Raw genomic sequence first — 25,459 nt, 5'->3', positions numbered from 1 at the left:
AAGGGCGAGATGGAGAGACAGAGGAAAGCCGGGTTGGAATGGGAGGGTAATTGGCTGAGATGAAAAATGAGAGTCCTTGACCTTTTGTTACCTCCAGGGATGGCTGATAGCATGAGAGCCCATCCAACTGCCCCATCCCTGTGCCACTCCCACACCCATAAAGATCTTTAACTACAGGGATGGAGGACAGGAGGGATGAAGGTAAAGACAGGCGTTGGAGCTCAGGGGGGAGTCACTTGGCTGCTCTTGGGCGTGGTGGTCTTTTATTTTGTGTGTGTGTGTGTGTGTGTGTGTGTGTGTGTGTCAGGGTCTCAGCTGTCTCAGCCTCCATTAGTCTCTAATAGGGCTGTCACTCTGGGCTTTTAACTCTGCTTGTTAGCATGGCAGACAACCAACAAACCCACTGCCCCTCGCTTTCTGCGCACCCAGCCCCAATCCCACAGATGTCCCCATTAGCACTGCTCCCCACCCACCCACTCATCCAGGTCTCTGCACTTCATATGCAAACATACACATGAAGTGCTGGGGGAGACGAGCCCTGCTACAACCGCAACACCTGTGGGTAAAAGATTCTCCTTTCTTAGGAGCAGATCAACAACTACATGCGGGCTCCCTACTCTGATGTGCAATACAGTTTTAGCGGGAATTCCCCAGTGGCCCTAGTATGACCTGCTGTGTCTGTGAGCTGCGTGGTGACAGGTGTGTCCATTAATTAAAGCTCAGAGCTAATGACAGGGCAGCAGACCTGTAGCCTGACTGAAGAGAAAAGGGGCCCAAGGAATGGAGAAACGAGGCACGAGTATACTTGAAGACCAAAGTCCTCATTGCTGACAAATGACTAATACGTTAGAAAAAGGGAGCACTTTATGTGTCTTCTCCTTTTGAAATTCAATTATATGTTTTCAATTAACTCAAACAAAACAAAGTCAAATGTTTGGTTGTTGTGCACAGAGTGAAGGAGCAGAACAAGCTGCCAGAGGTGAATTAAATAAAAGGGATGAATTAAATAGCTTAAAAAGATGCCAATAACCTCAAGACAGACGTTTTTTTGAGAGATATTCCGCCATGCTCTCATTAAAAAACAGACACAGTGACAAATAAGTCAATTCAATGACTAACATGGATGTAGAAAAAGAAATTGGGCAAGCAGATCCTGTGGAGCACTCAGGACGGGGACAAAGAGCTCAGATACATGGGAAGGGAAGAAAAATGCAGAAACAGGGATTGAACCCGAGAGAGCAGGCAGCTGTGAGGAGGTGCAGTTTGTCCTTGTTAAACTCGCAGCCATATGGCCGGCATCTGAGCTGGTTCTGGAGGTGATTTTTATAGCTGCTTTTATAACTTGGCAAGCGCTCACTGCTCCAATGAGAGAGTGCCTGCCTACCTGCCAGTGCACGACCATTCAGCTGATGGAGAGGAATAAACATGAATAATGACCTGAACTTTATTCTACATTTGCAATATTAAAAAGCTCCAAGATCCTACACCTTGAAAAGAGATTAGTTGGGATACAGGCTTGGAGCTCCTCCCTTGTCCTTCCCCTTTTGTCTTTTCTTTTCTTTGTCTGCTGCTCTATCCATCATCCACCCCTGCAGGCCTTTTCGAACTATTTAAGGTTCATGGTGAAATGTGTCCATTTGAAATGAAAACAAACACTGTTGATTTCAGTCATGTCCCCCCCACCAGCACCACCACCACCAGCACCACCACCACCACCACCCCCGATGGATAATAGTCTACAAGACCTGTGCAGTGGTCATAAGTCTCTGTCAAGTGGAGCAAATCACAGTTCAGCTTTCACCAACAAACAAAAGGAATGTTCTGTATTCAGCGTTTCTCAATCACATGCACTCCATTACTTGACCATTGTAATCAATGATAAACACTTAACAAATCATTATCCTTGATACTAACAATGATTACTGCATTTTTAAGATAAGCAAACGCTTGACTGTGCACACAGACACGGTTTCATTGCTTGCACATCATTGTGTGCATGTTTCTCTTCCTTAAATAGTAGCAGAAGGTTCCTTCTAAGTAAAACCACACTATGGGAACCTGTCTTCATTCATGCTCACACACATACATTATATCTGCCATGCAGCTAATTTCTTTTCATCTTTTCCCACAAAGTTCATTAGGTTTTGCTGCCGTTGTTGTTGGAGTTGCCAAGCCTACCCACCAAATTGCATTTCCCAGGCATTTCTCTCAACGTTTGAACTGGAAATATGAAGGGGATCGGATTTCTACTTTGGGGAATTAGTGTGTGTGTGTGTGTGTGTGAGAAAGACTTTTGTGTCCAGACAGATGCTCCACATATATATGGTGAAAGACAGGCTAAGATTTTGCACTCTGTGCCGTTTGGTTTGACCAAACCAAGAAGTGACCAAAAACTGAAAAGCTTTCAGTGATGTCCTTCCAGTTCTTTTCATCTTCCTCTCGTTTCTATACGTTTAGAACCGCCGGATAAGTGGGAATTTTTCGCCCCAGTTTGTGGCAACGTGTATTTGCTTCTTTCCATTACAGGTGTTCAATCAATGCGTTTATGCACATTGTCAATTTACTCAATAAAAAATGAGTGGAAAATGTTCCTCTAATTAATACAAACAAAGACAAATGGCATATGTCTATCAGGTTTTTGCAGCTTTGACAAACCCTGCACCAACTGCTTCTCTCAGTGTGCCCACAACGGTAGTGGACCATCAGCTAACTTAATGTTAACTTACTGTCTTGCCATTAGATGAGTTGACTATCTATTGTAACTAACATTATGTGGCATAATTAAGTCAATCGTGGGTTATCTCGGCGCTGTGGTCAAAACAATCCTACTGAAAATAATTGAGAATTTTGAATGTTGTTGTAATGTTATTACTGTACACATTAAATCTTGGTCGGTAGCATGAGGAACGTTTCATAAAAGCACATTGTAGTGACTGATATTGAAATATGATATCGATAAATTAGGTCTTTACTGGATTACTGTGTCGCACAATGGCTGCAATTGATGAAAAAAACATTATTTGTTGCAGAAAAAATGCTGTATTTCTGTTAATGAGTATAATTCTGTGACATTTACACCCACCCAAAGGCATGTGTAACTATTTAGTTGTTGCGTCTTAGACTTTGTAACTTCTCTCCATGGTGCAACTACTTTTATGTTAGTGATGCGTAACTCACAAATTGGTAAGAATCATGATCAATGAGGAGCAAGTGATCCAAACAACAGAATGATAGAAACAACACATTGGTTAGAGTGTCTAGCTAACTAGTTCGCCAACTTCCTTCCTCTCTCTTCAACGCGTCATCTGGTGTTTCCTTTGTTTCCCCGGAGCAACTAGAGGGGGTAAAGGCGATATGATGCCATTGATGGTGACCAAATGAAAGACGGCGTTTCCTTGAAGAAAATTGCTCATTTGGAAAATGAGAAAGTGCACAACTCAGCAAACAAAGGTCCAGTCATTTTAAAGTGGAAATGTTACTTATTGTACCTTTAATGCACCGTCAGAAAGACTACAATCTTAGATAAACTTTTAAGTCTTTGATCTGTTCTGATCATCAAAGTTACATCCACCAGTCAGTTATTTTCAGACATGTGTTAGAGTTCAAAGTGAAACACACACTGACGCACATGATGGTTGCGGAGGTGATTGAGAAAAGTGATCATTTATCTCTGTGCCAGATACTCACATCTGTGGGGCCTGTGTTCATGTTTACATCATGATAATAGAGTCTCAGCGCACCACACCGCCTCGCTTTAACTCTCTCTCTCTCTTTCATCATGATGTTGTGTTGTGGAGGACTCGTGGATCATGGCCAGCTTAAACAGTCCCCCCACTCCTCCCTCCCTCCTCCCTCCCACTCGCTGTCACATCAAACCTGACCTTCAGAAACTGACTGCAGGCCGGCTTTAAGTGTGTGGTGTGGTTTTGGCAATTGGCAAAGAGGGGATGTGTGCGTGGGAGACGGAGAAAGAAAGCCACGAATTCAGAAGTGGAGGAGAAAAGATGGTTAAAAATACTTGATTCAACAGCAATCATGCAGATATAGGCAGGCAGAGAGAAGCACAAGTGAGAGGAAAGAGGGGAGCTGAAAAGAAGGGTGGTACAAAGCTGAAATCTGAACTCCTGCCAAACTATTGTAAGAGTAGCTGCTCCGCCTGCAGCTGTCCTGGTAATCTTTCCCACCGCTCGCTCCCTCTCCACATCTGTCCTCATTCCTCCTCTGATGACGATCTGATCATAAAAACAGAGAGGCTTTCTTAGTCCTAAAAAAATCTGGCCACACACCAAGATGAGGGTACCTCTATGCCCAAACACACTCTTGTATGATGGATTGATATGTTGTGAAATATAAAAGTGTGCATTCCAAAGAAAGAGAGAAGGATGGTGGAAATAAGTCCAGGTTGATGCACGCAGGGTGAAATGGAGGAGAAAGGAGGAGACGTTAAATGGAAAATGGCCTTGTGCCAAGTGGCAAAGTGCCCTTTCAGCTGTCTGCTTGTTTTATACACACTCCTCCATCACAAACATCTCATCGCTGAGGACAAGCCCCAGTGTATGTGTGTGTGTGTGTGTGTGTGTGTGTGTGTGTGTGTGTGTGTGCCTGCAATAACTTGTTCCTTTGACCATAAAATGTTAAAACCTTTGTTTCGCAGAGGGACGGTTAAGAAGCGACTGTTTTGCTCTGCAGACAGGATTGGGGACACAGAGACATGTAATTTAGAGCACAGCCTTACTTCCTGTCAGAGACTCATAAAGAGAGATGATAACACACTCACAGAGATGTGCCTGTCACAAACCTCTCGACAAGCCTGCTAATATGTGTGTGTGTGTGTGTGTGTGTGTGTGTGTGTGTGTGTGTGTGTGTATGTGTGTGTGTGTGTGTGTATGCCAGTAAGCGTGCTCGTCAGTCAAACCCCTCTCCCCCCCCGTCTGCGTTCAAAGAAGTGTATTGTCTACTCTTATCTGTGTGCATCTGTGCAGAAGGAGTGGAAGGGGAGGAGGTGGAGCTGCAAGGTTGTTGTTAAACCTCCTGTTGCCTCCCTGCTTTTAAGCTGTGATTTATATTCACCTCTCAACTCTTACAAAACAGACAGTGACTGCGTATTACTGAAGGATGAATGATGTTATTGATGGGAAAGACAGGGGTCATTTCAGACTTTAAGACAACTCTGCGTTTCTCTAGTCAGCCATGAGCCACAGACAGGTGACAGATTACAGGAAAAGGCCGAATTAATGAGCGAAGAAACATAGGAAGTGCAGATGCTTCCACACACGGCTCTTGTAGTCAATGACTGGTTTGATGAGTATGAAAATGATGTGAATCATTTGCTAGGCCCTTCACAGTCACCAGATCATTCTCGCTGAACACCTACAGCAGATTTCAGAGTAATGTGTTAGACAGCGCTATCATCAAAACATAAAATGAAGGAATATATTTTGGAAGATTAGTGTTCATCCCTTCAGTAGAGTTTTGTCATGAAAAAAACATTTTCAATCATTCCTTTTTGATAGTTTATATATATATATATATATATATATATGATAGATTATCATTCATTCATTTGAGGTAAATGTCTGTTCCTTTAGCTGCCAAATGCTCCACTACAGTATTTGATGTATATTAGCTAGTCACTAACTTTGTGCGTCTGCTGTTTGGTGTTGGAGAAGTAACATGCCGTATGTTTTTAGGGAAAACAGCTATGTGCTAAGGTTGAAAATTAGGCCAATGAGAGATGTGTGACTGAACCAAAACAGTAAAAGTTAAGGGCGGGATAAATGAAACAATGAGCTGAAAGAAGAACTGTAGAATCGGGTAGTAATTTTCTGTAGGTGCTTCTCTACGAACGACTCCAACCAGTCATGTGATGCATTGTTAATACAGAAATATTTATAATAGTGGCTTTAAATGGATTATCCTACTGAGAGACTGTAGTTTGGTGTGCAGTAGTTCATCAAAAATCTACTAAGTGTAAGCAGAATAACAGATGTCAGAATGTCAAAGAAGTGCAAGTGCATAAAACAGGACATTTATTCCCTGTAATGAGGGTACTTGTGATTAGATTGCTATTTTCCGTCCATGGTCAAATGTGAAGCACTTCGAGCTGCCAAACATGAGGCTTTCAACACAGTGTGGTAGTATTGGTATATAACACGATTCAGTGTGGTACAGTATAAGTATTGTTTCTGCTGTATTTAGAGCTCCCAGCAGAGTAGTAACCACAGTGAATGCAATAAAACAAAGACCTCTATTTAAAAAGGGCTCTGTTTGCTCTTAAAATGCTGGAGCAGCAATCTGTAGCCTTTGCCCAGTGTGTTCTGTAAATGGTATCAAGTAGATTTTAGTTGCTATTTTGGAAAGTACAAAAAAACTTCCCCCGCATCCACTACACCCCACTGTGCCTGATTGTCAGTGCCCCAACATGAGAAAACCTGGCTGGTCATGGGCCAGCTGGAGCGGCCCTGAGCTCCTCTGAGAACCAGAGTTACAAAGGCTCACTGTGCTGGGGTGGCACTGAGAACTGCACACTGGCAGCAGCTCTGAGACTTAACCAACGCTGGGCAACACTTGAAAAGACCTGATTTTACTGACTGCCTTTCACCTCCATCCACCTTGTTCTATTTCCTACTGGCGTCGCCCTGTCTTTGCTGTCTGTCTCTGTCTGTCTGTGTCCAAGTGTCCTTATTTGTCTATGAATTACATGTTCGTAAGTGGATCTCTATCTGTTTGATATCATTCTCTTTCACCTTCTATCTCTTTCTCTTTCTCTCTCCCTCTCTCGGTATCAATGCGATCAGATTGTCACTTTCCAAAATAGCTTGCCCTTTCGCACAATAATCCATCAGCTGCATTGTTTTTCAAAAGGGAGGGTGAGGGTAAGAGACACTTACAGATTTTCCTGCTCTGCTTGCACAAGTTTTTGCGTCAAACGCCTTGACAACATGGCTGTGATGTCATCAACACGGGACGGCTGGACTGAGATCATGCACGCTGAGGTGGAGGCATGGCACTAATCTTGCTATAAGAAGCCTAAATGGCACCCACTAACTAGCAGCAGGGAGGAGGGATAAAGTATTGGGTGCACGTGATAACAGAGAGGGTCAGGCAAGCGGGGAAATCCCTGCTGAGGTCACAGTCTGCCTTCAACTGGGCCCAACTAAACGTGTTAAAAAAAAATGACCACCACAGAACCTGTCAGAGGGCCAATACCCTACCTGATGCAACCGACGTTTCCTAACCCGCTCTATGTGCAACAGCAGTCTCTGTCTCTTCGGTGGCTAAATTACACCACAGCAGCAGAAAACAAAGGAATCAAAGCTTTTCTATTATTTGTATTAAATCACATTTCATTTAACCCTGTGGGATATCTGTGACATTTAGCAGGATTTGTGATGCTCAGTTTAGTGAATCAGGAGTAACACAGAGAGCCAAAGAATGTCTTGGACTGAGCTTCGGGTCTAATCACTTTATCCCTACTTGTGACCGCATCAGTACTGTTCAGCCTTACACAAATACTGTACTGCAACATGAATTAATACGACTGAGGCCTTTGGGAGAGCTATAAATATCCAGGGTTAGTCAAACAAGTCACATTTTTGTACAATTCGAATGCCCGCTGCCACTGAATCAGGTAGGTTTGCTCATAATCCGAGAACAAACAGCAAATATTTGACTTTCAGTTTGTTATTCAGTGCCACAGATAAGCTCAAATACCACAAGAGAGGTGACTCTCACCCTCCAAGCTGCAGCCCTGAAGCACTGCTGTTAAAAATATTTCTGTCCCTGTGCCAAGATTTGGTTCACAAACATTTCTCTTGTGAGTGTGAGTTAACAAGCAATATACAAGCAACATTTTGGTAAATACGCAGGTTCAGTAAACACACAGCTAGAGCCAGCAGGAGGTTATTTTAGTTTACCATAAAGACTGGAAACAGGGGCGGGGGCTCTGTCCAAAGGCAAACCAAATCCACCTACCAGCACCACAAACAGAGAAAACTCACTGGAAGCAAAAAAATCGCACAACATCACCTCTGCTACTTCTTGCTAAGCAAGGTGGGCATGTCAACACAGCACTCTCTCCCATCATTTACATGACATGTGCCAAGTAGCACTTTGTTTTTGCTTGTTTCCTGGAGGCCAGGGACCGACAAGTCTCCACAGCAGGTAAGACTAACCTCCCTGACCTACCACATAATTGCTTTAATGTTGTCAATTTCTTGGCAAAACACTGCATAGCAGCCAGGCAAATGTTGCCCTCATTTGCATAAAGTTGATCATTTGCAACTTTCAACCTCTCCCTTTTTTTATATCACCCCATGCTGCTTCACTGTCATTCCTTAAAGCTATTTGCCAGACCTTTCCAGTCTTTGCTGAGCTAAAACTTCCCACAGATCTGATCCACAAAAGTTAGTGGCTGTTGTTCTTTCTATTCTCACAATCATGTCAGGAGTCTTTTATCATTTTTACATGTGAAATGTGATCAAATATCAGCTCAGTGTGAAGTGTGTCATATGAGAAAGTTCGTATTCAGCTGCGCCCTCAGGTGGGATACACCCACACACATACAGACACCAGTAAAGGGCAGCTCCTGACCCTTGATCCCCTGAAGTCTCGGGTCAGGCTGGAGGTGATGAGCTGGCACCATCAGCAGCCTCATGTTCAGCCTGTTAGCGATGGACTGGACCTCAGCATCATGGCCACTGGGTCCGTCCAAGGTGTGAAGCCACTGACCCGACGTCTAAGCTGTTGTCTTTTTGTTCCCAGCAGACAAATGTGGCCGTTTGTTAGAACTCAAACAGGAAAACCAAAGTTGCACCAACTCATTCTCCCCCTCCACATTTCCTCCCCCTCAAATCCCTTTCCCTACCTGTGTATAAATAAACATGTGTACAGGCAGTCGACTCACCTTTCCTCCCCACCACCCCCTACTTAAATAAATACGTGGGGGGAAGTGAGGGGTTAATAGGGCCAAGTTCAGGGAAAAGGAGGAGAAGGGACAGAGCGATTGAGGCATTTGAAGGAGGGGTGGAAGGTGAGGGAGACCCAGGGGAGCTCATTATACTCAGACAGAGGAGATATTAACTCACACACACAAGTTTGACTACACACCTCCAAACTTCTTTAACACACACACAGAGACTTATTACTCTCCATGTGTAACATATGCTGGCTTAAAGCCCCATTAACACACAAAGTTTTATAAGCGTACTTATTGAAAGCAGTAACCCAGAAAACTCACTGGTTCCTGGTGGGGTGAAGCCCACAAGCTACATTATAGCACAAGAAATGACTGTGTGTCTGCCTTCCAGGATATTAAACTGTGTATAACACAGACTTGGTGTCTTGTATCTGTCATTTTAAGGTGGGAATTTGTCTAGAGTTTAAGAAAACTTACAGCATTCGGAAGCTCTCCGACATTAAAGAAACTTTTCTTTTTCACAAACAGGCAGGTAAGTTTGTGTTAATATGATTATATTACATTGTCCTTTTTATCTCTGTCTGTCTCTCGCTATGTTAGCTTGGCAGTGTTTATTTACAAGTGCTTGTTTTATGATCATCGCTTTAATTGATAGTTAACCATGGTTCTGCTCTCCCGCTGTTGGATGAACATAAACAAGTACTAAAGCAAAACATGTGTTACTCTCTTGTTACACTGTGTGTGTGTATGTATGTGTGTGTGTATGCATGTATGCGTGTATGTATGTGTGCGTGTGTGCGTGTGTGCGTGTGTGTGTGTGTGTGTGTGTGTGCGTGCGCACATGACCCGGGGTGTGAGAGCCAGGAAAGCCAGACTGGTTTCATTATCCTCCAAACTAGCCCATTATGGTTTGGGGAAAATCATCCCAACCCTAAGCAGTTGCTATGGTAACCCCATGTCACCTCTCTTTTTTCAACCTCCTTCATGCTCCCCGTACTCTCTCTTCCAATTTTTCCTCATTCCTCACCTCTGCAGCCTCCACCCATTCTTTGCCCCCTCCTCCTCTACTCTCTCCACCACATCACACTCAACACACACAAAAGAGCAAACTGCCACGCACACAAGCTCACACACACACACTCACACACACAAGCTCACACACACACTCACACTCACACGTACTCACACGTACACACACTAACGTGGCACATGTTCTCTCTTCCCCCAGCGACCTTTCAGTTTCGCAGCCTCCTTCCCTCTGCCCTCTCACACTGACCGCCCTCCGCTTAAAGAAAAATAAACCAGTGGAAAAGAACACAGAATAAAAAGCAGCTTTGGAATTGCAAGGTCTCTGTTTTTTTTCCTTTCTGCTTTATTTTGCTCAAAGGTTCTTGTTCCACGGACGCTTTTGGTCCATCCACTTCCCTTTGCTGTGGAGTCCAAGTCAGGTTCCTTTGTAGGGGATAACAACATAAAGAGCAATCCTGAGGAGGATCCTGTTAATGGTCAGTTCTAACCAGATCAACACGGTTGTTGTTACTGCGAGGCTGTATATGTAACAAACAGACATAGGAGGAGGATCATGTCCTCTGACTCTTGTGAAAGAGAAAGTGCACAAGTGCATTTCCAAAACAGAAACTAAAGTCTTCTTGTAAAGTTGCCTATGAGAAGAAGATGGGAAATCTGTAAGCTAAAGGGTTACATATCATTTGAGAAGGCTGGGAGTGTGGCTACAAGAACCTAAAACACAAACACACACACACACACACACTCAAACTGGAAACATTATTAATGACTTAAAGTGGTCTAGTAGTGCTGCGCTTTGTGGCAAGCCTGGTGGTCTGTAGTCCTTATTGGCTTGTGTTTGATATCTCCTCTTAATGGCAAAGTCCCCTGCATTATGATCATGCACATTCACACACACACACACACACATGCACGCACGCACACACACACACACACAGGCACACTTTATCGTGCAAGCAGCCATTTGCCTTGTCGTTGTGATAAAGCTCTTGGCGCTCTACTGGGGTTGTTTTAAAGCCCAGACACCCTTAGCCATTACTCAGGTGATATGCCAGCGGCTGGTGATCAATGTGTCTCTAATAGAGAGAACGGGGGGGAGCAAAAAGCGAGAGAACGACAGCGATATTGATAGAGAGAGATAAAGATAAGCACAGAGAGTGATTGCACTTTTACCTTCTCATTCATCACCCTGTTCGTAGAGCACTAACTGGCCCTAACCTGCTCTGCTGTAATAGCCTGTCTGGATGCTGTATTTACGAGGTACCGTCAAAACAATAGCGTTTATCTAGGCACTGGGATCGTACACTTTTATCACTTTTACCATTATGTCTTCGCCTCTGCGTGCAGGTGTGTGTGTGAGTCCGCTGAAAGGCCTGTTGACCTATGCTTTAGCAGGAGTGAGGAAGGCTCAAGGGTGAGTGTTGGCTGCGAGTCGGTTAATGCTCCTTAAAGTTCAGCCAAATCCTGAGGTCAAAAGATATGTTTCTGTTTGTCTGCATGACCTTCAGTCTGTCCAACTGCCTTACTACCTATCAGTACCTCCGTTTTAATCGTACATGGTGAGTTGTTACACAGAACAGAGTATCAGATTTTAACCACTGTGGATCATAAGGAGGATTAAACGGCGTCATGAGCGAGGAAGAAACAAAGAGAAGAACTTGACTGTGCAGTGTTTTGTCTGTGCATGGGAAAAGGAAGCTGAAGAAGCAAAAAACTCTGATAAGCAGGGTTGAGTGAGAGACGCGGGAGGCGCTACTATGTGTGTGTGTGTGTGTGTGTGTGTGTGTGGGAGATGTGGAGAGTGGGGAGGGTGAGAGTGCCAGGCGATGTAGAAAGGAGAGAAAGCAAGGGCACGTCTGGAAAGCATCAAGCCATAGCTCGGCATATGTGCTGGTGCATGCACATGTGCGTGTTTTGTTGCTCTTCTGGTCTCTGGCTTGTTAACCTGCAGGTCACAGGCAGCTTCAATGCCTGGTACACAGCATGGGAATAATGACCTCTCCCATAGCAAAGCACATGCCCATGAATAAACACACATGCATAGAAACATACATACTGAGTGTGTTCATGGCGTTTTTACGATGTCAAAGGGCTGCAACACCTTAAAGGAACAGCTTGATTTTGGGGAATATTATTAAGATCATTATTGTATTATTCGCTTACTTGCTAAGAGTGAGATGAGAAGATCAATACCACTCTTATATGTCTGTTCAGCTACAGCCAGCAGCCATTAGCTTAGCTTAGCATAAAGACTGGGACAGAGGGCTCTGTCCAAAAACTGACAAAATGCATGCAACTCTTTATATTTAGTTTAATGCATTAATTAATGTCCTGTGAGACTGCCATGCCAAACTACAACATGTTCTTTATAGTTAAGTTTTTGCACAGATGAAACATATTAGATAAAGCATGTCAGTTTAGTTTGGACATGCTGGTAGGTGATTTTGGTTAACTTTGGACAGAGCCAGGCCAGCTGTTTCCCCCTACTTCTAATCACGGTGCTAAGCTAAGCTCACTGGCTGCTGGCTGCAGTTTCATATTCAGTGAACTGACATGTGAGTGGTATTAGTCTTGTCGTCTAACTCCAGGCAAATAGGCGAGTGAATGTATTTCCCATTAAGTTCCCTTTAAGTCTCTGAACCCCCTACAGTAAGATTAATGTTACCATAGGAGCTGCTAGCATTGGAGCTTGTTTAGCTGGTACGAATCCTCTCCTGGTTATTACATCTCAGGAAAAATGGAGCCTGGTGCATCTGAGAGGAAAACATCTCCTCTGAGATAAGACAAGTTTGGTGGGAGGCCACTCCTTTCAGAGCAGTGTTTATGCCTTTGATCAGCAGAATAATGTGTGTGTTTGTTAGAGAGAGAGAGAGAGAGAGAGAGAGAGAGAGAGAGGGGGCAGTAGCAGCTGGTCTGCTGTGTTTTGCCCTGTGAGACCAGGCCCAGCCTGGTGTTGTGTTACATGTACTAGTGTTGCTGAGGCGAGGTGGGGTGAGTTGGCTCAATAGCCAAGAAGTGAGGGGTGACAGATGAACAGGAGGGGGGAAGGAGAGGGGGGTGGGCAGGTTGGTACTGGGCAATTAAGCCAGTGTCTGACACCCAAAGCGCTTCTCATGCTCTGGCACAGGCTATTGTAGTCTGGAATTTGAGAAATGCATTTGATCGGCACGGTGTGTCTGTGTGGGTGTTAATTTGGATGACTCCTGGGGACAAAACAGCCACCAGAGAAGGGGAAGACAGATAAGACAGAGGAGGAGGAGGCTTACCTGATGAATATATGTACTTTCATCACACATTTGAGAAGCCAGCATCCAGCGTTTTTGTCTAGAAGGGAATGTGGGCTCTTTCTGTTTCCACACAGAAGCTGTTCAATCTAATGAATCAGAAAATGAGAGAAAAGAAACAATATATAAAGACTCAATGTAGCACTGATTCATGGGGTGATTCTGCTAAAAGAGCAACTGAGTAAGAGGAAAAAAAGAAGAATAACATTCCAGTTCACATTGTGTGGATGACAGGAGTGAAAAGGAGGAGGGTCCAAAGATATTTTATCTGGCTCTGCACTCTCTCTACCTCCCTCCTCACTCAAAGGGAATCCCATCTTTTCTCTTTGACCTCAGCATTCCTCACACTCACAGAGTGAATACAAGGCCAGAATGTGTATGTGTGTGTGTGTGTATGAGAGAGAGAGACAGACAGAGAGAGATCAGTGTTCACCTTCAGACTACTTTAAGTAATTAATACGAGCCTCAGCCAAGCAGTTTTGAGGGTTGAATAACTCAAAGAGGAAATCTACACCTCAGTCCTGGCTTCTGTGTCTCTGCTACAGTTGAGGCCGACCTGCTGAGATGAGCGTCGGTTCAGTTGTTCATCTGGGTCTGAAATACAGAGATGTGATGATTTATAGTGCTATATACGCAAGTCTGCGCATTCTTATTGTGCATTTATTCAGCTGAACTATAAAAGGCACAAAATATATTGTGTGTTATTCAAGGAAGCTAATAGAAGGACTAAGTAACTGATCTTCTGTGGTGGAAGAAGTATGCAGGTCTTTATGTCAAAGTACCATAACAGTGGTGTAAAAATACCCTATTGCAAGCAAAAGTTCTCATTATGCAGAAAAAATATGTCCCTGTGATAAATCATGAGACAAATTAGAAAAGAACAGCAAAAAAACAAAGTTATCCTTCATAAAATTCTATTCATTTTTGGTTGGTAGTTTTGGTTTTTCTCAAAGCTTTGCTTGTTGTGAAAAGATGAATAACTTTATCTACTTGGGCTTCAAAGAATTAAATTAGATTAAACCATCCAAAAATGGCAAAAGTCTCTTTGGAGAAAGTGGTAACGATTCATAGGTACCAGAAATGTGACGCAAGGCCACAACTAACGTGTTTATGAGCCAAGGTTGGAAACCACAGATTTGATCTTAAGCATATAATCTTATGAAACATTTTCATTTCAATAAAAAGTATTCATCAGTAAAGTAGCCACCAACTGTGGCTGTCAGGTAGTTGGTTTTTAAAAAGTACAGCATTTCCTTTTGAATTGTAGAGGAATGGAAGTACGAAGTCACAGAAAATGGATGTAGTCAAAGTAAAAATACCTTTGAATTGTACTTATGTCAGTGTACTTACTCACCACTACTTACTTTCCAGCAGTGCCAGCATCCACTTGAGCTGTTCAGCTGGTAAGTTTCATCTGTAGAGTGCCATTTAAAAAGCCTCGACATGAAGCATAGAGCAAACATAGCTATCAATTTAAAAGACTAATCCATGGTACATTAAGACATTTAGACAGGTAGGGCATTAGCCTGCAATGCTGAGTTGGCAAGATGATGTAAAATACAGAAGGGGGGGGGGAGAAAGTTTTGTACGGTGCACCGCTTAGACAGCGCTGCCGACAGTAGATCAGGTTAATGTGGCCGGTCTTCTTTTTTAATTAATGTGAATAAACCAGTCACTTCGGTACATGTGGCACCACTCCCTCTGACTGCCATTGTTGGGAGCAGATTACACTGTTTACACTAACTGCTGTCAGAGGATACCAGTGGGTCATTCCATGTGCATATAGTGCCACCTATTGATATGATACGGTGCCACAGCAAAAGCAGTGTGCTGAGATTTCTGTTTAAGGTTGTAGAAGGACACCTAGTGGTACAGTAAGTCATAGCAGAGGAAGTTTTGTAACAACTTCCTCCAGACTGTAAACAATGTGAAAAGATTCAAAGGGGACATGTGTGAAATGTGTGTTTATTGAATGAAGGTAAACAAGGCACTGTACATTGACACTTCAGATACTCCGTGTTCATTGCTGGACTTGACTAATAACGAAGATAAGTGCATCTATGCTTCTGATCAGTTCTGTGTGTGAATTATCAGCCAGGTCACTTTTCCAGGTTAAAGCGTGGCAAACTAGAGCAGGAACACAGTCTTTAGTGTCTCTTCAGGGCTGGGTGTAGCGCAAGTATCTCTTCCCAGAGGGCAACTCTTTAGTGGTCACACCGCTGGGGAAGAGAGTGGCAGCTTCTGCGTCAGAGAGCGAGGGAATGACCATGACTTTGTCACCAGGCTGAAAGAGACACGACAAGCACAGAGTGAGACGGAGGCTTTAACTGAAGTCTTAGAGGAGGCCGTCACTGTAATGGCAATTATGCAGCATCCTCATGGGGCTTTTGGTGACCGTCTTCGGTGTCCCGGCTAAAAATTGGGTCAAATAGACAAAAACTGTTTGGAAGGAAGTCACTTAAGCATTTTTTACATCTGGCTGTTGTTGTTATGTAGCTTCATTGTGGTTGTTGTCAGTCACTTTGCAAAAACATGTCTGCTAAATGAATGTAAAGCATGACAAATAAGTTATTATTATTATTATCATCATCAATATTATTGTGTAGTCAGAAATGGTGAGCTCCCAGCATATTTGGCACTGATACTAAAGTTGATGATGAGGAGTTGTAAGGATTAAATGCTGAAGATGCATTTGCTATCTGCAGTCTGGCTAAATGACACAAATATTTTGCTGTATGCGTTTGACGTGTGCACAGTTAAATCAACTGTCATAACAGCATTCGTCTATGCATTTCATTTCCTGCGATCACCGGCATGAAAACACGGTTTAACCGTTTACCTTCCAGTCGACAGGTGTGGCCACCTTCTTCTGTGCAGTGAGCTGCAGAGAGTCGATAACACGGAGCAGCTCATCAAAGTTCCTCCCTGTGGTGGCAGGGTAGAGGATGGACAGCTTCAGCTTCTTGTCGGGCCCAATCACAAAGACCTAAAAGTGGGTTAAGATGATGCAGGGTCAACCAGAGTGTGCTTCTTTCATGATAAATACGCCCACAAGGCGTCTTTACTGCCATTTTGCATCTGTTATTTTGGATCATGCTCCTGTCTTGGCCTTTTGTTTATGAACTGATGTAATACAAAATATGTCCATTAGTGGGTGAGTGTAAAAAAAACAGGATGGGTTTCTTACGCAGCGAGCGGTGAGGGGCATTCCATCCTTGTCTCTCTCATCGGGGTCCAGCATGCCCAGCTGGACGGACAGCTCTCTCTTGTGATCCGCGATGATGGGGAAAGGCAGAGCGCTGTCACCCTGACTGTTGAATGCCATCACATCCTGCACAGAGAGAAGGGTCACATTCAGCCTTTACACCTTTGTTAATGTGTGAATGTTGTTACCCAGAGTCCATCAATCATTCTCCCATGACGAGTGACCGTGACCTTTAACCTTGAGCTCTGGTGTGAGCCATAAACAGTGGTTCGGTCGGCATGTTACAACTATAACTTTAAGGGCCAGGAGCTACATGCTCAGGCACCATGGCTGTGGTGTTGTGCATAACCATTTGCCCCACAGATATTAGTAATAATCTGGGAGGGCAAAGAGAGAAAACACTTGGCTCGAAAAGTTTATTGTTATCTAATTTTCTTTTGGCAGGAAGGGATGTGGTGTTACTGCTGTAAAATCAAAACATCACAGTTCACCAACACTTGGACCAGTGAACGTTCCCCCTTGGACCAATCACTACCCTTTCTGAGGGGGCGTTGTTGTAATGTAGCAGCCCAGTTAGAAGCCAGCAAATCCAATGTGTGTTGAGGGTAAGTATTAACCCACGAATATCCAACTGCTCAGTTTCCAGTATATATCCATCACAATGCCATTCAGAGTTAGAGGCAAGCCAAGAGTGAAGGTTTATGGTTAACTTTACTGACAGATAAAGTGCAATTCCATAGACCTACAATTTAATTACATTTTAAAAAATCAATCATATCAAGTTGAAAATGTAATTATAAATATAATCCTTTCACCTCTTACACACCACTATTAAACAGTAAATGTGTGTGTGTGTGCACCCCGAACCTTGCTCCAGCTGCGGTGATCCTCAACACTGTCGATAGACAAAGCAATCATCTTCACACCCCGTTTCTTGAACTCCTCGCTGATCTTGGCAGCACAGGCAAGCTCGGTGGTGCAGACAGGGGTGAAGTCCCTCGGGTGGGAGAACAGGACGCCCCATCTGCAGAGCAAAACAAAAGATATAAATCTCAAGCCACCCCTTGTGACTGTGCACGAATGTCTCAATGTACCCACGTTTCTCCATTTCGCTGCACATGGGCTAGAATTTAGGAGGAGACTGATGCAATAGCAGTGGGAACTGAGACAACAGAGGAGGAAGAAATCGCTATAAAAAGAGAGAGATAGAGAACATTTAGTCTCAGAAGAGGAAATTCCAGCTACAGATTGAAGTAACAGGTGTCTGAATCTGCCAGACTGGAGCTCAAGATCCAGATGTGGTGTGCTGAAAAAGTATTTGACAAGAAGGGGGAGGAGGGTGAGACGGACGGGACTTTTCCTGCAAAAAAACAGCGCTGGTCAAGCATGCAACATTTGACATTGTTGATCATTTTTAGAGAGTAATTCATGTTGGAATCACGAGTTTTCTGCCTCATGTGGTTTGAGGTTCAGTGTGTGTGTGTAATGTGACCTACACATGAGGTAGAGGCAAGAGAAAAGCTTTGCACCTCACAGACGCTGTGATCAGCTGATCACCAGAAGCCCTGATTAAAATCAAGACCCAGTTTGTTCAAGCAGCACAAACTCTGGACACTGACGCTGTTTCTAAGAAGAATGTGTTGAAAAACGTTGTGTCTTGCTCTGCTGAGACTTGTGGGCTAAGCTGCAACTTTTTCACTTGGCCACTGCAGAGAGACATAACGAACCTTAAAACTAGAACACATTTACAACACATGGTGGCCTCTCACAGCCCAACATCTATTCCTGCTGAGCCAGGAAGACAGGAACTGGGTTGTTTCCTTATGTTGATAATATACTTATCAGCAATCAATTTGAGCAGGTTATGTCTGTTTGGAAACTAGGGTCAGGGACACTGTTGCAACATCATATCTGCTCATTCACTTTGTGTGCCCAACCCTCAGAATGAGGAAATAAGAGCCAAAAAAAAAAAAAAGAGAGAGAAAAAAAAATCAAAAGGAGGCTCGAAGATGTCCTGGTTTAGATTAGGGATTACATAATTATTCTGAAAACATAAAGCTATTCATGTTGAAGTAAAGTTGTTGGAGTATCGCACACTCTACCTTTGTCCAACCCAATCCAACACATGAACTAGTATTACTTTCTCTGTGCTGAGACTAAAAGGGCAGACATTAGAGAGGACGCCAACAGGGGGTGTACAGTTCCAGGTTCCCATAGAGCAAACAATGCAGGCCTTGTCCTGACTCTGCTTACACATCACTAATGAACTGGTCAGAGAGAATAACACAGAGAGAGAGAGAGAGAGAGAGAGAGAGAGAGAGAGAGAGAGAGAAGCAAAGTGAGTGCTTTTAACAATCCAACGTGGTCATGCTTGTGTAACACTGTCTGTGTCAACAAGGAGGTGTCGCATGACAGTTGGTATGATAATCGCGGTCAAAGGCCTGCTGTCTCCATAAAACTACGCGCCTTGGTTTTCGTATCCAGAATTAATCGTTGATCAGCCGAGACGCCTGCAGGCTTTTACAGCACAACCAGCGGCCACGGCTCACCTAAACCATGCACTGATACTGGGATTGTTGAAAACTCAGAATAAAGCGTTAATGTGTTAGTGTGATGATGTCTGAACGGGAAGGCTGCGCACTCACGAGCTGCCCAGGAAGTCGTGGAACTTGATCCTGCCGATGGTGGTGTCGGCCTCGAAGTTTGGGAACTCGTCTCCCAGCAGAAGTCCAGGCATGGTCGGCTCTCCTCCGCAGTCCAAACGCCAGAGGAAGAAGAAGGGTGGCCTGCTCGATTGGTCAGTAGTGATCAGCGACACGTGGGAGGACCCGGATGTGGGCGGGGCTAACTACCGTTACGTAGCTCATCGACCAATCAGAGAACAGTCAAAAAGACAAAAAGTGTTTCTACAGATAGTCAGAAGTTCAGCATATTACATAACAAAGATAGTTTGGTAGAAAACGAAGAAATATGATTTTGTGAATGTGATGTTGACCCAACAGATAAAGTACTTTTGTATGTTGTGAAAAATAAGATCATAGTTTATATGATGGAAGACATCACTGAGGACATTTCAGTCCAAAAGTTAAACTTTAACATGCATTTTTTTATTACTGGGGAGGGAGATAACAAACATCAACTTTAAAGTGCGGTGAAACTACTTTCCAACAAAGGACTTTGGACACTGACTCTGAAGTTAAAGGATAAACCTGGTAATATTCAGTTTTGTCCTTTTTGTCAATAAATCGAAGTAAAAGACCAAAAACAACTGATACTAACAAGTATCACCTGTCCATCCATAGTGTATACATCTTATTCCTCCATGCCACATAGCTCCAAAAATATTAAAACACATAAAAGGGTCACGCTGTGATATGTTCCTACGTTACAATGACCATGGGACCTGTTTAGAGTCTGTCTCACACACACCGTCCTGCTGCTCTGAATACTCACTAGTGCACATCTGCTGCTGTAAGTCTCCAAACAAATGCACCATTTACTCCTGTTCCACCTGCTGTTTAGGACAGTTAGTGAGTATTTGCTAAATGTTTGTGACCTGTTTCTTAATTATTCATGTTTTCAAGAGGAACGAATGGGGTTGAGTTTAGTGAAAAGTCAGTAAGTATTGACAGAGTTTGCTGACAGAAAGAACATGAAATAACACTATTATCTGTTAAAGCATTTCTGAAGTGAGAAATATTACAGCATCAAACAAAGAGATCATTTTCACCAAGGAACAGAACGAGTCTTACTGAAGGAGGCTACAAAGTCAGGGAAGCATCACCCCCGACTCTTTTATTTCTTTTTATTATATTTCTATTTTAGGGTCGATATACTGGGGTGTTTTAGCCAAGTGTCCGCCAAAGGGGAGTCAAACCGATCACGTGGTAATTTCTTGAAAAACACAATTTCCCAGGTAGCTTTGCGAGTAGAACAACAAATATGGCGATTCAGCTCAGTGTCACTGGACGTGATATGAATCGTGAAACGTCCAACAGATGAGCTAAAGGAGCGACAGCATTGCGGAAAATTAACCACTGAGGTGCAGCTACATCACCACAAACTGTACGTCGGCAGCTTGACAGACAAAATGCCCTCTCCTAAAGCTAAAAGCCCCGGTCGCAGCGGAGGAAGCCCGGTGCTCGGGAGCTCCAACGGCCGCTACGACTTCATGTCGCTGACGAAGCCGCTGACTCGCTCCTCTCCGCCGCACCTCCTCCAGCGGCAGGGCTCCGACCCGACCACCGCCCGCCTCCGAGCCTCCGAGAGCCCCACTCGGCGCCGGGGCTCCAGCTCGTCCACGGGCTCGGGGAGCGGTCAGGGTCCGCCAGACGAGGACGGCATACGGCTCAACCCCTCCCTCCTCCGCGTCGCGCTCAGCTCCCTGCTCGCCATCGACCTGTGGCTGTCCAAGCGGCTGGGGGTGTGTGCCTGCGAGGACTCGTCCTGGGGCAGCGTGCGCCCCTTAATGAAGCTGATAGAGATATCGGGACATGGCATCCCTTGGCTGGCTGGCACCGCCTACTGTCTGTACAAGAGTGACAGTGCTGCAGGACAAGAGGTCATGCTCAACCTCCTCATGGGTAAATCACTCTGTTTGTCTTCCTCCGTGTGTCACCCTCCTCCTCACCCTAAGAGGGAGGATACACCCACAGAAATCTTTACCCAAGCCTGTGCAGACATGTTTTTACGCACCACTGAGCTGCATTTGTGTCAACACACACACACACACACACACACACACACACACACACACACACACACACACACACACACACACACACACACACCCAGCTCCTTCATTGTTCTCATCTGCCATGCGCAGCTCTCCTCTCAGGCGCTCCCACCTCCCATGATCCCCTTAACCTTTCTCCATCAGTGCTGGCAGGCTCTCACCTGTAGAGGCCATCTGTCGTCGTTATCCATCCCCGTGTGAAGTTCCCCTTCCATTCTTCATATAATCTTTGTCTTTGCATACTAGTGTCAGTCAGCTTATATGTTACTTAACAATCAGGTGAATGCTTCTGATTTAGTGCGGACGTGCAAATTGTTATGTTGAGTTAAATGTAGAAAGAAGTGCCATCTCCTGTCAGAGAGTGGAGTCCAGTCAGCTGCTGTAGCCCTCTCTGAATAATCCTGAGCCCGACTCGCTGACTCTTTGGGAAACCTCATGAGGGAAATATATACGGTAATGAAGGTGTAGACCAGTGTCAGGTGTAATGAAGGTCTCTCCAGCACGCCACACTTTAATCACCAAATGTCTCTGCTGTCTTGTCGTCATTAGGACGGTCCCACCCTGAGTAAAGCACGGTGAGCTGAAGAAGAGATGTGCCACAGGTTTTAACTTTAATGGACTTGTATTGATGCTCACACTGGCCTGCAATTAGCCGAAGACGCAGCAAAGCGTTGAACTCTAATGCAGCTTTTATCTGGATTAAGCCAGTTAACAGCCAGTAAAAATCTTTAAGTAATTAAAACAAGTCCTGTATGCCAACAGGCTCTTCTCATGTTACCTTTCTTCACTGATACCCATAAGTGTGCAAGTGCATCCGGTTTGTACATCCTGCATTGGTACCTGTTTGGGGAGGAGGATGTGTGTGTTTGGCAGTTTTCAGATATGATTTCAGAGGTCTGGTTGATTTGCCCAGTAACACAAGCCCACATTAGCAGTGTACTACACATAAACATAACTCAGTTGGATGTTTGACTTGATTTTCTTTGGATGTGGGATGATTGAAATGACAAGCGGCAGGTAGTTATGAGTCAGGTAAACCCAAGTCTGCCTGTCTGTGAGGGGCAGGATTCAGCTTCTCAGATCTCATTCTTAACTGAATATCTTCTGATAATTGATTGTTGTTGGGACAAAACAATCATTCTGAAGATGCAACCTTTGGCTCTAGCACGTTGTGATGAATATTTTTCATCATTTTCTGTTAGTGCGGCACAAGTTAGCATATTATCAGAAATCTAATGAAATTCGTTGCTTATGTCATGAAACCCTGACAGTGCTGTATGTTTGATCTTCTATTCTATCCAGATGCTTTTTTATGACTGCTAATAAGATGGTCGTGGTAAAAGCTGCATTTTCAAGCGGGATTAAATTTGTTTAACCATGTAAAATAGGAGTTGTCTTATTGGATAAAGAATTTATTTTGCTACCAAAAATCTGTCAGTGATCATTGAATATTTAGCAGTAAACCCTCTTGAGTGCCTGGTGTTAGACAGAGAGCCTCTGGTCCTCTGCACAGACGGTGTCGATCTGAATGTCGATGAACCTGTTATAAACCACGAGAGGGCTGTTTTTAGAGAGCCATGATTGTGCTCATAGATCAGGTAAGCATTTAAGTCCCACTTTGGCATGATTAAATGCCTGTAAAAAGGAAGTCACTGTCTCTTTAGGAGTCATAGACAAAATACTGCACTCAAATCAGGCTGCAGTTAAACATCTGAGCCAGCTGCCCGTGTTGGTTATACCAGCAGTCATTTGACTGATTCAGTAATAATGAATAATGAATTAAAGGTACTGTTGCACGTTCATTTTGCTGAAATCCTTTCATCGGACTCCCAGCAGCGATGGCTCAGTGCCGCCTGACTGTTGCATTAATTTTTCAGCGCTGCAGCTCTGCTCGTTTTATGTGCTCCATGCAACGATACAACATAAAAAAGCCCACTGGGTCCAAGTGGACGGCAGTGATGACCTTTTTTAAAGATAAGCTGCAAATATAAGCAGCAGTTTGTCCGCCCAGATATTATCTGCACTGTATACTGTAGCGTATGTTAATGCTGCTATTAGCATGTGTTTTTCTTACTGTGATGAGTTAACATGTATTATGCAGTAAAGTTGCTCAATATGTCTCAGCTCAACTGGAACATCTAATGCAGTGTCATCATAATCAGTGTTATCAATTATACCTATTTTTGACAGTAGTGACAAAGGTCCATCCAGGATCATCAGTGTTAGTAAGTGTTAATCTGGACAATTTACTAACAGTGAAACGGACCAATAAACTTTTGCACTGGGCAGTACGACTATTGATATGCATTGGTGCCATAGTGTCAGTCTTAATACAACCACCAGGTGGTGCACAAGCAGAACATTTTCAAATCCTAGACATATTAACTAAATCCATAAACTGGATGTATCTCCCCCTCTCCGGCCTGCTCTGGTCCAGATAACATCATCCATATGAACAGGCAGGCTAATCATGCATATAAATACCAAAGAAAACATCTGGCTTTGTAAATGCACTGTGTCATAATACAGGCAGCCATTTTTGCCACTCTTTGGGTTGTGAGTGGGCACTTTCCTTCACCAAAGATGTTCTGATTTGTGTAGATAATCTCAGTGAAAGAAACTAAGCTTTTGGTGACATCATTTTGCTCATGTTTCATCATTCTGCTTTATGTTTCTGTCCTACCAGGGACACACTCTCTTAATATTTAATTCAAGTGTCTCTGGTCTGTATGTCAATGGCTTTTGTGTTACTGTGATTACATGGCTGTTTCTTTATACATATAACAAATCTCTCCCTTCATCCCCTCAAGGCCTCCTGTTGGACCTGGTCCTGGTCACCATCGTTAAGGCAGTGGTGCGTCGGCGTCGGCCTGCGCACAACCGCATGGACATGTTTGCCACCTTTTCCGTGGACCGCTACTCATTCCCTTCAGGCCACGCCACCCGTGCCGCCATGTGCGGGCGGTTCCTGCTGGCCCACCTCGTGCTGGCTGCCCCGCTGAGGGTCCTTGTCCTGCTGTGGGCCGGCCTGGTGGGGCTGAGCCGAGTGCTGCTGGGCAGACACAATGTGACTGATGTGATGTTTGGGTTCTGGATGGGCTATTGCCAGTACAACCTAGTGGAGATGCTGTGGCTCTCACCTCAAACCCTGCAAGGGCTGCTGGGACAGTTAGTTTGATATTAAGGACTGAAGGAGGAGGACAGATGGCGGTTTGAATCTTGACTGTCAGAGCACCTGCCTTCTCACCTTATTGTCTCTTAAGGTGATCTACAAGAGAAGTTCTACTTTGACAAGAGAAGAGAGCTCTGTCACCGTTTTCTTTCATCTGACGCTTCAGTTCAAAAGCCCACTTCCAGCGCTCACTATAAGGTTGACACGATTAGTCTAGCCTGCCTGTGCTAAATACTACAGGGCTTTTACTCATATTAGACAGAGGACAAAAAGATTTCTCCAGATTGGACTCCTAAGCTCCTCTAGTCACAAACCCTGATGAAATAATTGTTTCAAGAGTCAAAGCGTCCAGTAGCAACTGCAGTTAACTAACTGCTCACAAATTTGCAAACAGACCTTTTGTTTCCTCTTCACATGACCACATGGGATAGGACATAGGATTAGACATAACATTGTTTCAAGTAGTCTCACCCAAACCCTCAAAAACACCAACGTTCACCAATTTACTGGACTGTACAGTATACTCTAATTTCTCTGCCAGTATCACTGTTTCAGTAATAGTCAACCAAAACACATCACATAATGCTGATTACTAATTAACTATGATGGAATACACACACTTAACCTCATCGTTATCTGGTGACACACACAAACATAATTCACTTACAGAAAATGTATATTTCATATATGTATATATTTCAACACCAAATTACTGCTTTGATCAAACTCTAAATTGTTCAAATGTTTCCCTTGTACGGTGAAAACATGTCATCTACATTGTAAAGTAATCAACCATCCATTCACTTAACAGAACCTGCTAAACTGAAGAAAAATAACACAATAATCACAGTTTGGCTCAGATGGCATAGATATGTATGGATGGGACTTTTCTCTTGCTGTTAACTTAAAGACGTTTATTTGAAGGGCAAAAAAGGGAGTTGTAGTCACAGAAAACGGCACCTTTTTTTCTACCAAACCTTTTTTTTTTTTTACATAACAAACTGATGAAGAATATGATCCATATTTGGTTTTACTGACCTGTTAGTGGCCCATAGTCCAGCACCACACCAATGAGAGATTTTCCATTTCTTTCAATTCAATTTTGCCCATGTAATGCCGT

At 43.8% G+C, this 25,459-nt stretch overlaps 2 protein-coding genes across 2 annotated transcripts; one reads left to right on the top strand and one right to left on the bottom strand.

Moving 5' to 3' along the window:
- Positions 1-15,176: 15,176 nt before the first annotated feature.
- prdx6 (peroxiredoxin 6) lies at positions 15,177-19,239 on the bottom strand. The gene is made up of 5 exons (XM_070832825.1): positions 19,078-19,239; positions 17,300-17,456; positions 16,415-16,558; positions 16,067-16,213; positions 15,177-15,511 (listed from the first exon to the last, which is right to left on the bottom strand). Exons 1-5 carry the CDS (start codon positions 19,167-19,169, stop codon positions 15,386-15,388), a joined length of 666 nt encoding a protein of 221 aa, XP_070688926.1. The 5' UTR covers positions 19,170-19,239; the 3' UTR covers positions 15,177-15,385.
- A 1,173-nt stretch (positions 19,240-20,412) lies between these two features.
- Positions 20,413-24,605, top strand: plpp6 (phospholipid phosphatase 6). The gene is made up of 2 exons (XM_070831867.1): positions 20,413-21,015; positions 23,978-24,605. Exons 1-2 carry the CDS (start codon positions 20,523-20,525, stop codon positions 24,343-24,345), a joined length of 861 nt encoding a protein of 286 aa, XP_070687968.1. The 5' UTR covers positions 20,413-20,522; the 3' UTR covers positions 24,346-24,605.
- The last annotated feature ends 854 nt before the right edge of the window (positions 24,606-25,459 follow it).

Source organism: Pempheris klunzingeri, chromosome 6, assembly GCF_042242105.1.
Source record: "Pempheris klunzingeri isolate RE-2024b chromosome 6, fPemKlu1.hap1, whole genome shotgun sequence".
Lineage (NCBI taxonomy): Eukaryota > Metazoa > Chordata > Actinopteri > Acropomatiformes > Pempheridae > Pempheris > Pempheris klunzingeri.
This window is presented reverse-complemented; position numbering and strand designations above follow the sequence as displayed.

What these genes read in the sequence shown, in the direction of transcription:
- prdx6 (XM_070832825.1), bottom strand. Translation starts at nt 19,169, where the DNA reads ATGCCTGGACTTCTGCTGGGAGACGAGTTCCCAAACTTCGAGGCCGAC. An exon ending in ATCACCGCAGCTGGAGCAAG is followed by an intron (nt 16,559 to 17,299) that starts GTTCGGGGTGCA and finishes CTCTCTGTGCAG; the next exon opens with GATGTGATGGCATTCAACAG. An exon ending in TGCCCCTCACCGCTCGCTGC is followed by an intron (nt 16,214 to 16,414) that starts GTAAGAAACCCA and finishes ACCCACTTTTAG; the next exon opens with GTCTTTGTGATTGGGCCCGA.
- plpp6 (XM_070831867.1), top strand. Translation starts at nt 20,523, where the DNA reads ATGCCCTCTCCTAAAGCTAAAAGCCCCGGTCGCAGCGGAGGAAGCCCG. An exon ending in CATGCTCAACCTCCTCATGG is followed by an intron (nt 21,016 to 23,977) that starts GTAAATCACTCT and finishes CATCCCCTCAAG; the next exon opens with GCCTCCTGTTGGACCTGGTC.